At 48.6% G+C, this 14534-nt stretch overlaps 2 protein-coding genes across 2 annotated transcripts in view; one reads left to right on the plus strand and one right to left on the minus strand.

The window, feature by feature from the left end:
• Positions 1-368: 368 nt before the first annotated feature.
• The window catches only part of LOC310871918 (uncharacterized protein), a gene marked incomplete at its 3' end in the record, with an annotated part of 39760 nt that continues 25594 nt past the window's right edge, over positions 369-14534 (minus strand). Inside the window, exons 15-18 of the mRNA XM_083783556.1 lie at positions 8455-8499; positions 6571-6624; positions 1154-1261; positions 369-467 (exon numbers count right to left, since the gene is read on the minus strand). Coding sequence (XP_083639682.1) covers positions 369-467; positions 1154-1261; positions 6571-6624; positions 8455-8499 — 306 coding nt within the window. The remainder of the gene's footprint in view (positions 468-1153; positions 1262-6570; positions 6625-8454; positions 8500-14534) is intronic.
• LOC310872681 (bifunctional UDP-N-acetylglucosamine 2-epimerase/N-acetylmannosamine kinase-like) lies at positions 11290-13425 on the plus strand (the record flags this gene model as incomplete). Its single annotated transcript, XM_083784726.1, has 1 exon — positions 11290-13425. The coding sequence occupies one exon, from the start codon at positions 11290-11292 to the stop codon at positions 13423-13425; it is 2136 nt and encodes a 711-aa protein (XP_083640852.1).

Consider the following 14534-nt stretch of genomic DNA (forward strand, 5'->3'; position numbering starts at 1 on the left):
AACTAATGATGAAAGTTACCCTGGGTCCTTTGGATCCGGCCTTCCCATGTAGACCCAGAGCGCCCCTGTTGCCCTTCAACATAAACCAAAGCCAAAACAAAGATTAGGAGCATACATTTTTCTGCATTTTGCACTTGGCTGATAAGACATTTTCACCTCACAAAGCACAGCATGGCCTCCAAATATCTGTGAGAAGCCATAATGATCCATGCAAATTATTCTTAGCAAAGATCATCTTAAGTATGTAGCCTTCTAAATCCTCCGTAAAGTGGAGCAGACCGTGTTGGCTTGGCAGGTGAACTGTATCAGAGTCATGCTGCATGTGTGAATAACAATATAAGGGGCTGTTACAATATAAAATAACAGCCCTAATTTATAGTCATCACTTTGACCAGACAGGAGTAAACTCTGACCTTTGGCCCCTCCATCCCCACTCCTCCCTGGAGGCCCGTCTCTCCCTCTTCACCCTGGAAAAGGACACACAAGCAGAGAAACCGATACATGAAAAAACTAACACGGAAACAAATCGGCCAAGAAACTAACTACGCAACCTGGCTTTGTCCTATGATGGTGTCACAATAGCCAGTGTAGATTTTATTCTATAATGACATGATACATTTGGATGCCAGTTTTAAAGGACAACTTTGTTTTTTTTTCCAACCAAGGTTCATGTTTTAGGTTGTTATTAGAGAAAGTAAAATATGAGTGTTAATTTATTTTCTTTCGTTTTAGGGATTTTAGCTGTTTTTGACAGGGGGGCAGGGGCATTCGAGCATGGGGCTAAATATGTATTTGTTAACAAAATTGTATAGCGATTTATTTTTTTATTATTTACTATAGTCCTACTAGACCCCAAGAAATTACATCTGGCCACAAAAGATCACAGGATCTATTGAATGTGTCAAACTAACATATGGAGCCTATGACACACAGTGTGGCTGCCCCCCAGTAGGCTACCTTCACATTCAGTAGATCCTGTGATCTTTTGTGGCCAAATGTAATTTATTGGCGTCTAGTAGGACTATAATAAATAATAATAAAAAAAGAAATTGCTATAACATTTTGTAAAAAAAGAGTGGAGTGATAACTGTCTGACCTTTATGTCTGTGAGAGAACGATAAGGGCATGATTAGTACATGGTTACAATCTGTACCTGTCTTCCTTGTGGCCCGGGTTGACCTCTGACCCCTATGAGACCAGCAGGGCCTTGCTCACCCCTGTACCCTTGACGGCCCAGAACACCCAGAGCCCCCTGTAGGCCCTGAGGAGAGAAACACAGACACCCAGATCAATACACCCTGTAGGCCCTGAGGAGAGAAACACACACCCCCAATGTATGCAAAAATACAATGATAAATTAACACATTCTGACCTGAGATCAGATTCATACCAGGTTTCCACTGGACAACACACTGGTCTGATTAACCCATTCTGACCTGAGATCAGATTCTAAAAATGTCAGTCGTTCTTCGATTTTTCAAAAATAGCAGACCTACAAGCTTGTATCGCGACACTCGGTGGCGCGATATGAGCTTGTAGATCTGCTATTTTTCAATAGCTAAAGCATAACATGATGCTAACACCAAAATGGGTGCCCGTTCAGAATGGGTTAACACATTTGTTTTCAATTATAAATATTTTTAAATTAATACGTAGTGGTTTAATTTCATACAAAGCTAGAAAATGATGAACCTCTAGTTTGGTGCTGTAGAATAAAACGAGCTTTTTTAATTTTCTAATATATTTTTTATCCCATGATTTTGTAACCTATTTTTCACCCCTGTGTCAATCATCTATTGTGATCCTGGGCTCTACACACCCTCCACCAACCTAGTCCCCATATATGTATTTGGCATTTCAGCCATGGACCACCATTGAGATGAGATTGAGCCCAAAACTAAAGAAGATTCTGTTATTGTTGGATGAGATTTTGTCCACAATTCCATGATGTATTGATGTGGTACCATTATAGGAGAGACAACAAACAGGCAGTCGTTGATAAAGAAATAATTGTGTAGACTATAACTACAATTTAACTCTTGAGTGTGAAATGAAACCAAATCCATTTGGTTTCATTTTACACTCTCATGAGTTAAATATAAGGGTCCATTTGGTTAACAACTTTCCATCATTTAGCTAGGGACCACCTGGAACCCTCTCAAGGACAACTGGTGGTCCCCAGATCACTGGTTGAGAACCACTTCTCTAGGCCAGTGGTTCCCAAAGTGGGGTACGGGGACCCCCAGGGGTCCTTGAGGGAGTTCCAGGGAGTCCCCCCAGCTAAATGATAGTTTGGAACCAAATGGACCCTTATGGGTCTGTTACTCTGAGAGTGTACAAATGGAACTAAATGGACTAATATGGGGGTACCTTGAAATTAAACGGGTTGAGAATCACTGCTAGAGTCATAAAAATCTTCTCTTATGGGGGTCTCTGGCACATCTTTTAAAATGGGGGTCCGTGGTAACTAGGTAAATGGGGTAAATAAATGGGGGTCCGTGGTAGCTAGGTCCATGGGGTAAATGGGGGTCCGTGGTAACTAGGTCCATGGGGTAAATAAAATGGGGGTCCGTGGTAACTAGGTCCATGGGGTAAATAAATGGGGGTCCGTGGTAGCTAGGTCCATGGGGTAAATGGGGGTCCGTGGTAACTAGGTCCATGGGGTAAATAAAATGGGGGTCCGTGGTAACTAGGTCCATGGGGTAAATAAAATGGGGGTCCGTGGTAACTAGGTCCATGGGGTAAATGGGGGTCCGTGGTAACTAGGTCCATGGGGTAAATAAATGGGGGTCCGTGGTAGCTAGGTCCATGGGGTAAATGGGGGTCCGTGGTAACTAGGTCCATGGGGTAAATAAAATGGGGGTCCGTGGTAACTAGGTCCATGGGGTAAATAAATGGGGGTCCGTGGTAACTAGGTCCATGGGGTAAATAAATGGGGGTCCGTGGTAGCTAGGTCCATGGGGTAAATGGGGGTCCGTGGTAACTAGGTCCATGGGGTAAATAAAATGGGGGTCCGTGGTAACTAGGTCCATGGGGTAAATAAAATGGGGGTCCGTGGTAACTAGGTCCATGGGGTAAATGGGGGTCCGTGGTAACTAGGTCCATGGGGTAAATAAATGGGGGTCCGTGGTAGCTAGGTCCATGGGGTAAATGGGGGTCCGTGGTAACTAGGTCCATGGGGTAAATAAAATGGGGGTCCGTGGTAACTAGGTCCATGGGGTAAATAAATGGGGGTCCGTGGTAACTAGGTCCATGGGGTAAATAAAATGGGGGTCCGTGGTAGCTAGGTCCATGGGGTAAATAGATGGGGGTCCGTGGTAGCTAGGTCCATGGGGTAAATAAAATGGGGGTCCGTGGTAACTAGGTCCATGGGGTAAATGGGGGTCCGTGGTAACTAGGTCCATGGGGTAAATAAATGGGGGTCCGTGGTAACTAGGTCCATGGGGTAAATAAAATGGGGGTCCGTGGTAACTAGGTCCATGGGGTAAATAAATGGGGGTCCGTGGTAGCTAGGTCCATGGGGTAAATGGGGGTCCGTGGTAACTAGGTCCATGGGGTAAATAAAATGGGGGTCCGTGGTAACTAGGTCCATGGGGTAAATAAAATGGGGGTCCGTGGTAACTAGGTCCATGGGGTAAATGGGGGTCCGTGGTAACTAGGTCCATGGGGTAAATAAATGGGGGTCCGTGGTAGCTAGGTCCATGGGGTAAATGGGGGTCCGTGGTAACTAGGTCCATGGGGTAAATAAAATGGGGGTCCGTGGTAACTAGGTCCATGGGGTAAATAAATGGGGGTCCGTGGTAACTAGGTCCATGGGGTAAATAAATGGGGGTCCGTGGTAGCTAGGTCCATGGGGTAAATGGGGGTCCGTGGTAACTAGGTCCATGGGGTAAATAAAATGGGGGTCCGTGGTAACTAGGTCCATGGGGTAAATAAAATGGGGGTCCGTGGTAACTAGGTCCATGGGGTAAATGGGGGTCCGTGGTAACTAGGTCCATGGGGTAAATAAATGGGGGTCCGTGGTAGCTAGGTCCATGGGGTAAATGGGGGTCCGTGGTAACTAGGTCCATGGGGTAAATAAAATGGGGGTCCGTGGTAACTAGGTCCATGGGGTAAATAAATGGGGGTCCGTGGTAACTAGGTCCATGGGGTAAATAAAATGGGGGTCCGTGGTAGCTAGGTCCATGGGGTAAATAGATGGGGGTCCGTGGTAGCTAGGTCCATGGGGTAAATAAAATGGGGGTCCGTGGTAACTAGGTCCATGGGGTAAATGGGGGTCCGTGGTAACTAGGTCCATGGGGTAAATAAATGGGGGTCCGTGGTAACTAGGTCCATGGGGTAAATAAAATGGGGGTCCGTGGTAACTAGGTCCATGGGGTAAATAAATGGGGGTCCGTGGTAGCTAGGTCCATGGGGTAAATGGGGGTCCGTGGTAACTAGGTCCATGGGGTAAATAAAATGGGGGTCCGTGGTAACTAGGTCCATGGGGTAAATAAATGGGGGTCCGTGGTAACTAGGTCCATGGGGTAAATAAATGGGGGTCCGTGGTAGCTAGGTCCATGAGGTAAATAAAATGGGGTCCGTGGTAACTAGGTCCATGGGGTAAATAAATGGGGGTCCGTGGTAACTAGGTCCATGGGGTAAATGGGGGTCCGTGGTAACTAGGTCCATGGGGTAAATAGTGGTAAAATGGGGGTCCGTGGTAGCTAGGTCCATGGGGTAAATGGGGGTCCGTGGTAACTAGGTCCATGGGGTAAATAGTGGTAAAATGGGGGTCCGTGGTAGCTAGGTCCATGGGGTAAATGGGGGTCCGTGGTAACTAGGTCCATGGGGTAAATAGTGGTAAAATGGGGGTCCGTGGTAGCTAGGTCCATGGGGTAAATGGGGGTCCGTGGTAACTAGGTCCATGGGGTAAATAGTGGTAAAATGGGGGTCCGTGGTAGCTAGGTCCATGGGGTAAATGGGGGTCCGTGGTAACTAGGTCCATGGGGTAAATAGTGGTAAAATGGGGGTCCGTGGTAGCTAGGTCCATGGGGTAAATGGGGGTCCGTGGTAACTAGGTCCATGGGGTAAATAAAATGGGGGTCCGTGGTAACTAGGTCCATGGGGTAAATAAATGGGGGTCCGTGGTAGCTAGGTCCATGGGGTAAATGGGGGTCCGTGGTAACTAGGTCCATGGGGTAAATAGTGGTAAAATGGGGGTCCGTGGTAGCTAGGTCCATGGGGTAAATAAAATGGGGGTCCGTGGTAGCTAGGTCCATGGGGTAAATAAATGGGGGTCCGTGGTAGCTAGGTCCATGGGGTAAATAAAATGGGGGTCCGTGGTAGCTAGGTCCATGGGGTAAATGGGGGTCCGTGGTAACTAGGTCCATGGGGTAAATAAATGGGGGTCCGTGGTAGCTAGGTCCATGGGGTAAATAAATGGGGGTCCGTGGTAACTAGGTCCATGGGGTAAATAAAATGGGGGTCCGTGGTAACTAGGTCCATGGGGTAAATAAAATGGGGGTCCGTGGTAACTAGGTCCATGGGGTAAATAAAATGGGGGTCCGTGGTAGCTAGGTCCATGGGGTAAATGGGGGTCCGTGGTAACTAGGTCCATGGGGTAAATAAAATGGGGGTCCGTGGTAGCTAGGTCCATGGGGTAAATAAATGGGGGTCCGTGGTAACTAGGTCCATGGGGTAAATGGGGGTCCGTGGTAGCTAGGTCCATGGGGTAAATAAATGGGGGTCCGTGGTAACTAGGTCCATGGGGTAAATAGTGGTAAAATGGGGGTCCGTGGTAGCTAGGTCCATGGGGTAAATGGGGGTCCGTGGTAACTAGGTCCATGGGGTAAATAAAATGGGGGTCCGTGGTAGCTAGGTCCATGGGGTAAATGGGGGTCCGTGGTAACTAGGTCCATGGGGTAAATAAAATGGGGGTCCGTGGTAGCTAGGTCCATGGGGTAAATAAATGGGGGTCCGTGGTAACTAGGTCCATGGGGTAAATAGTGGTAAAATGGGGGTCCGTGGTAGCTAGGTCCATGGGGTAAATGGGGGTCCGTGGTAGCTAGGTCCATGGGGTAAATGGGGGTCCGTGGTAGCTAGGTCCATGGGGTAAATAAAATGGGGGTCCGTGGTAGCTAGGACCATGGGGTAAATGGGGGTCCGTGGTAGCTAGGTCCATGGGGTAAATAGTGGTAAAATGGGGGTCCGTGGTAACTAGGTCCATGGGGTAAATAGTGGTAAAATGGTGGTCCGTGGTAGCTAGGTCCATGGGGTAAATAGTGGTAAAATGGGGGTCCGTGGTAACTAGGTCCATGGGGTAAATGGGGGTCCGTGGTAACTAGGTCCATGGGGTAAATAGTGGTAAAATGGGGGTCCGTGGTAACTAGGTCCATGGGGTAAATGAGGGGTCCGTGGTAACTAGGTCCATGGGGTAAATAGTGGTAAAATGGGGGTCCGTGGTAGCTAGGTCCATGGGGTAAATAGTGTCAATTTGGGGGTCCTTGACATGGAAAGGTTTGGGAACCACTGAGCTGGTACTCATGATGACAAAGTAGTAAGTACTAAATGTGTATTCCTGTTTCCTACCCCGTCCCCTTTGGGTCCAGCGTGGCCTCTGTCCCCATCCGGTCCTCGGTGTCCCTAGACATGGAAAATCACACATCAGTGGTGGAAAGTAACTAAGTACTGTACAAGTACAATCTTGAGGTATTTGTACTTTACTTGAGTATTTCCAATCTCCAGTACTTTTACTTCTACTCCACTACATCTCGGAGCCAAAATTTGTACTTTTACTTCACTACAATTATTTGAAAACTGTAGTTACTAGTAACTTTGGAGATTAAAATTTGGATTAGAAAACATACATAAACCACTTCAAACCTATATGTACATTTTGGCCATTTGAAAATAGCCGATCTACAAGCTCACAATAGATTTTGTACACCTTTTGAACTTGTGAAATGGCACATTCTGCACAATGAGTACTTTTACTTTTAGTAAAAGTTACAGTTCTACATTGCAGTATTGGTACTTTTACTTAACTTTTTCCACCACTGCAAAAGCCTCACTGTGAAACCTAAGAGCTCAAATGTTAAGAATGTCTCGCCATGAGCAACCTCTTATATCGTTTCTACAAAGAGATCCTAAACAATGGGGGCGCATTCCAAACGCATCCTGCGGTTTCAGGTCTGGATCAAGACCCCATGTTGTCTTTACACTTAGAGTTGTCAGAGCATGGAATACACCCTGTTGCGGCGGTTTACAGGCCGCCGCGAGGAGCTAAACATGAGAGTAAATAGACGCTTGTATGACGCGCACGCAATGAATCCAGGTCCATTCCAGTTGTAAGTTTGACCATTTATTCAGTCACCACACGTATCGAGTCACGACAGTTGCCAGGCTTTTAGCTATAACTGAACGTGGTTGTTACGGTGATAAAAGGTGCGTTTGATACGGTCAACAGAAACGTCTTCTCCCACGCTCACCTCCTCTCTCTATCCAACTTCCCTCACCCAAGTGACAGGTAACGCCATGAAACTAGAGTGGCAGCGCCCCAGCCCCGGTGACACGCCCACTACCTGTGCAGTGCCCATTAAAGTGACGTACCTTACGTCAATCATAATAGCACATTAGAATGCAAACACATTACGGCTCCTACACACCCCATGTTGCATTCATACCCCTTTATTTTTTTTTATTTTAATATATATATATATTTTATCCCACGATTTTGTAACTCATTTTTCACCCCTGTGTCAATCATCTAATGTGATCCTGGGCTCTACACACCCTCCACCAACCTAGTCCCCATATATGGGGGACAAGGGGAGACCTACCTAGTCCCCATATATGGGGGACAAGGGGAGAGCAACGGACTTGAACTCATGCTTCCTTCATGCCTGAGTGTCCAAGTTGCTCCTTTACACCTGACAGGGGGGAGTTTCCCTGGTTGGACGTAGCGCGTGGAAGGAACACGATATTCCAACCAGTTCCTTTCCTCTCCATCAGGCGCCCCAGCTGGCCAGGGGGAGGCAGTTTAGTGACCAGGATTACTGCATGTTTTTTGTGAGGGTACCTACCCTAGGGGACACGGGGAGAACATGAAAACTCATACCCCTTTCTTTACACTTAGAGCTGTCAGAGCATGGAAGTCCAGGCTCCTTCAGTCAACACTTTTAAGAATAGACTTGACACATTTAAATATTAAATATTTTTTGTATAATTATAGGGCTGGCTTGTAAGGTCATAAACTGGTAAATATGGGACTTTGTTTTTTTCTTATATCTATACATAATACAGTTACAGAGTGCGGGTCCACATGAACTTTGTTTATTTTAAAGTGTAAAAAAAAAAGAAAACAAAAAAAGAAAGAAATATGAATGTATGTATGTACTAAAAATATGTTAAAATAAATAAAACAATCCTTGAATGAAAGCCGTATTAATACAAATAATATTATAATGATCTTACCGTGTCTCCTCGAAACCCTTTTAGGCCCGGCATTCCAGTCATTCCCTGAAACACAGTTTTGGTGTGAGAAAAACGAACAAGCGATTTGAAACATACTCCGAGGGACGATATTAAAAACGTAAATGTGTACAAATTCAAAGCAGACATCGACAGAGAGACACATCAATTGGTCATTTTGGTAGAGAGATGGTTCGTTTACTGTTGTGGGTAAAATGGGGACACCTGGTGGACTCAAAAGTGGATATTCTTGTATGTCAACAGGGGGAAACCCACAACAAATCATTGTTACCTTCATCCTTATGGACATCACACAAAACCAAAGGTTTGTAAATGCAATGGAAAGAGCGTCTGGCAGCGCGGTATGAATGGTTAGAAGAGTGGAGCAGTCAATAATATGAGCCATATGGAGAACAATCTTTAGATAGTCTTTATTGCTCCACAGTGGCAATAATTCAAACAACAAAGCAGCCACTGGGACCTTATATTGACATGGCGCTCTGTGCCGAAAGCTCAGGTTCACTTGAAGGGCAACTGTTGTGATCCTACAAAAGCTCTCCTGATCTGATGGTCATTCAAGTTTAATTACAAATCTGTAAGCATGAGAGCTTGGAGAACAAGATGATACTAATGTAGCATATTGTGTGCTCATGTGTTTTGCAAACGCATTACTCACACACATGCGCACGCACACGCACACGCACACGCACACACACACACACACACACACACACACACACACACACACACACACACACACACACACACACACACACACACACACACACACACACACACACGTGGAGTAACTGATTATAAATAGACAATTGAGTAAGATATGAATAGGATTAGATTGAAAACGCCGTCATAAAGCCTGATTTTACACTTGGTTGCACTCTGGAAATAGCCAATCTACAAGCTCACAAGGCGTCGCGTCTGAACACTGTCTGACTCCTGTACATGCATCATTTTATGAGGGGCGCAAAATGTTGTCCCCGCCCGTCTCAAGATTTGCCATTGACGATGAACGGAGAAATGACATCAGAATTCGGCTAAATATGATGTAAATTAAACATAAAAACATTAAACGCCATTGAGATTGAAAGGAAAATGTATGTCATATGTAAACGAGCAAATCAGCCAACCAATCACAGGCAACAGACATTCCGATTGGCCAATGGCCAATATGAGATGATTCATGACGATGTATGATGATAAGAGCTGATAATTCCGCTAAATATGACGTAAATTAAACAATAAACGCCATTGAAGGGAAAACTTACGTCATATGTAAATGTTGGTGGGAGCGCTTGGCCAATTAGGGACCACATTATGTAGCAATGTAAATTGTCCGCTATAACATTGAGCGCCCGTCATACCCTCACGGGTGTGATTTGTATATGAATGTCATATAAAAGCTTATATAAATATGCAGACGTCTGACGTTTATAACAAACCAAGCCGTTTGAAAATCGGTTGAAAATTGAGTAAGTTGTGGTTATTTAATCAGACCAGTGTGTGTCCAGTGGAAACCTCGTATGAATCTGATCTCAGGTCAGAATGGGTTAATCAGACACAGTGTGTGTCCAGTGGAAACCTCGTATGAATCTGATCTCAGGTCAGAATGGGTTAATCAGACCAGTGTGTGTCCAGTGGAAACCTCGTATGAATCTGATCTCAGGTCAGAATGGGTTAATCAGACACAGTGTGTGTCCAGTGGAAACCTCGTATGAATCTGATCTCAGGTCAGAATGGGTTAATCAGACCAGTGTGTGTCCAGTGGAAACCTCGTATGAATCTGATCTCAGGTCAGAATGGGTTAATCAGACCAGTGTGTGTCCAGTGGAAACCTCGTATGAATCTGATCTCAGGTCGGAATGGGTTAATCAGACCAGTGTGTGTCCAGTGGAAACCTCGTATGAATCTGATCTCAGGTCAGAATGGGTTAAAAAGTACATGGCCCATAGACACAATGTTAAGATGGCTGCCACGTAGTGACGTTGCTCTCCATTGGCCAGCAGACGTAGCGACGTGGCCCTCCATTGGCCGCCATGTAGCGACGTGGCTCTCCATTGGCCGCCACGTAGCGACGTGGCTCTCTATTGGCCAACAGAACGGGTGAGCCACGTAGCGACGTTGCTCTCCATTGGCCAACAGAACGGGTGAGCCACGTAGCGACGTTGCTCTCCATTGGCCGCCACGTAGCGACGTGGCTCTCCATTGGCCAGCAGAACGGGTGAGCCACGTAGCGACGTTGCTCTCCATTGGCCAACAGAACGGGTGAGCCACGTAGCGACGTTGCTCTCCATTGGCCGCCACGTAGCGACGTGGCTCTCCATTGGCCAGCAGAACGGGTGAGCCACATAGCGACGTTGCTCTCCATTGGCCAGGAGAACGGGTGAGCCATCTAGCCTTATACCTTATCTATGTGTCTGTGTACCACAGAAATGATCTGATTGGCTGAGCACGGAATGTGATGATGATGATGTCTAATCATCATCCTCAGCTCCTCTCAGCATGGTGTGAGTATGACGCCACGCTGTTTCCAAACCCACCATTGCTTACAGAATCTCCGTTTCCTCAGTTTCTATCCACGGCCAGCTTCGTTGCTTGGCAACAGACACTACATACAAGGTTCTCCTCCTCCGGAGGCCCCGATTGGACAAGGGACAGTGACATCACACAGCCTGGCTGGGCTCAGCGTGATCTAGTATGAGAGTGGCGACACTATTTTCGTTTCGTTCCATTTCAAGATTTGTAACATTCTGACGGAGGGGATCCTAGGGATTAGGGTTCAAGAACTTGACAATGCCGGAGAAGCGACGCCAGTCGGCCCCCATGAGAAAGCTCAAGGTGTGTGTGGCGACCTGCAATCGCGCCGACTATTCCAAACTGGCCCCAATAATGCTTGGGATCAAATCGGAGCCGGAAGCGTTTGACCTGCAGGTGGCGGTCATGGGGTCCCATCTCATTGACGATTACGGATACACGTTACGTATGATAGAGCAGGACGGTTTTGCCGTCGACGCCAAGCTGCACACCATCGTGCGGGGGGAGGACGAGGCGGCCATGGCGGAGAGCGTGGGACTGTCCCTGGTCAAGCTGCCCGACCTCCTGCAGAGGCTCCGGCCGGACATCCTGATCGTCCACGGGGACCGCTTCGATGCACTGGCGCTGGCAATCGCCGCCGCTCTAATGAACGTCAGGATACTGCATCTGGAGGGAGGAGAGGTGAGTGGCACCATCAACGACTCCATCCGCCACACCATCACCAAGCTGGCCCAATACCACGCCTGTAGCACGGACACCGCCAAGCGGCGACTCGTCGCGATGTGCGAGGACCCCTCGCGCATCCTGATGGCCGGATGCCCCTCCTACGACAAGCTATTGTTGGCGCGTGACCGAGACGACTACGCGGACACCATCAAACGCCACCTGGGAAGCGAGGTTCAGACACGTGGCTACGTAGTTGCGCTGCAGCATCCTGTCACCACGGACATCCCGAACTCCGTAAAGTTCTATGGTTTGATGCTGGACGCTCTGCTGTCCTTCAACAAGAAAACGCTCCTTCTGTACCCCAACGTAGACACCGGCAGTAAGGACATGGTGCGTCTGATCAGGAGGAAGGGCATCGAGAGCCACGCCAACTTCAAGGTGGTGAAGCACGTGCCGTTCGATGATTTCGTCCAGCTGGTGTCTCGCGCCGGCTGCGTGATCGGAAACAGCAGCTGTGGCGTGAGAGAGGCCGGAGCCTTCGGAACGCCCGTCGTCAACCTGGGCACCAGACAGACCGGCAGAGAGACGGGCCAGAACGTTCTGCACCTGAAAGACGCCGACACCCACGGTGAGATCTACAGCGCACTGGAACGGCAGTTTGGAAAGAACTACGCCTGCTCTATGATCTACGGTGACGGACGCGCGGTGGAGCGCATCCTGGGGTTCCTGCGGAGCATCGACCTGGACGAGCCCCGGGGGAAGTCCTTGTGCTTCCCCCCCGCGGCCCGGGACCCCCACTGTTCCCAGGACATGGACCCCATCCTGGAGAGACGCAGCGCTCTGGCCGTGGACCTGGGAGGGACCAACCTCCGAGTGGCCATCGTCAGCAATGATGGTACCATAGTGAGCAAGTGCACGCGCCCCAACCTCCAAAAGTACGAGGACAGGATCCAGCTGATACTGGTTTTGTGTAAAGAGGCCCTGGAGGAGGCTGACCGCCTCAAGTGTAAGATACTGGGAGTAGGCGTGTCCACGGGAGGGATTGTCGACCACCAGAAGGGCGTGGTCCTCCACTCCACCCAGCTCATCCCGGCCTGGTCGTCGGTGGACCTGCGGACCCTCGTCACCAAGGAGCTGCACCTGCCCGTCTGGGTGGACAACGACGGAAACTGCGCCGCGCTGGCGGAGAGGGCGTACGGACACGGCAAGGGAGTGGAGAGCTTTGTCTCCGTCGTCACCGGAACGGGCATCGGAGGAGGCGTCGTCCAGCGCAACCAGTTGGTCCGCGGCAGCACGCACCGCGCCGGAGAACTGGGTCACGTCAACGTGTCACTGCTGGACGACGGCCCCGAGTGCTCGTGCGGTGGCCGAGGGTGCGTGGAGGCCTACGCGTCCGGAATGGCCCTGCAGAGAGAGGCGGAGAGGCTGAAAGTGGGCGGGACGGAGCCGCTCAACGCCGATCACCTCATACGCGCTGCCAAGCAGGGCAACCCCGATGCCGTGGCTGTCCTCGACAAGGCCTCTAGGGCACTGGGCACGTGCATCATCAATATCGTGCATATAGTCAACCCGTCCGTGGTGATCCTGTCCGGCGTGCTGGCCTCCCACTACCAGGGTCCAGTCCAACGCTTCGTCTCCCAGAGGGCCCGTTGCTCCAGCACCAAGGTTCTCACCTCTGACCTGGACGAGCCCGCTTTACTAGGAGCTGCTAGCATGGTGTTTGGAGCGCAGAGCACTGAGCCAGTAGAAAAACACTAGCATGGTGTTTAGAGCGCAGAGACACTGCCTCAATAGAAAAACACTAGCATGGTGTTTAGAGCACAGAGCACTGAGCCAGTAGAAAAACACTAGCATGGTGTTTAGAGCACAGAGCACTGAGCCAGTAGAAAAACACTAGCATGGTGTTTAGAGCACAGAGCACTGAGCCAGTAGAAAAACACTAGCATGGTGTTTGGAGCACAGAGCCACTGCCTCAGTAGAAAAACACTAGCATGGTGTTTAGAGCACAGAGACACTGCCTCAATAGAAAAACACTAGCATGGTGTTTAGAGCACAGAGACACTGAGCCAGTAGAAAAACACTAGCATGGTGTTTAGAGCACAGAGACACTGCCTCAGTAGAAAAACACTAGCATGGTGTTTAGAGCACAGAGCACTGGCTCAGTAGAAAAACACTAGCATGGTGTTTAGAGCACAGAGCACTGAGCCAGTAGAAAAACACTAGCATGGTGTTTAGAGCACAGAGACACTGCCTCAGTAGAAAAACACTAGCATGGTGTTTAGAGCACAGAGCCACTGGCTCAGTAGAAAAACACTAGCATGGTGTTTAGAGCACAGAGCCACTGCCTCAGTAGAAAAACACTAGCATGGTGTTTAGAGCACAGAGACACTGAGCCAGTAGAAAAACACTAGCATGGTGTTTAGAGCACAGAGACACTGAGCCAGTAGAAAAACACTAGCATGGTGTTTAGAGCACAGAGCACTGAGCCAGTAGAAAAACACTAGCATGGTGTTTGGAGCACAGAGCACTGAGCCAGTAGAAAAACACTAGCATGGTGTTTAGAGCACAGAGACACTGAGCCAGTAGAAAAACACTAGCATGGTGTTTAGAGCACAGAGCACTGAGCCAGTAGAAAAACACTAGCATGGTGTTTAGAGCACAGAGACACTGCCTCAGTAGAAAAACACTAGCATGGTGTTTAGAGCACAGAGACACTGAGCCAGTAGAAAAACACTAGCATGGTGTTTAGAGCACAGAGACACTGCCTCAGTAGAAAAACACTAGCATGGTGTTTAGAGCACAGAGCACTGAGCCAGTAGAAAAACACTAGCATGGTGTTTAGAGCACAGAGCACTGAGCCAGTAGAA

Source organism: Protomyctophum parallelum (assembly GCF_964188405.1).
Source record: "Protomyctophum parallelum genome assembly, chromosome: 15".
NCBI classification, from domain to species: domain Eukaryota; kingdom Metazoa; phylum Chordata; class Actinopteri; order Myctophiformes; family Myctophidae; genus Protomyctophum; species Protomyctophum parallelum.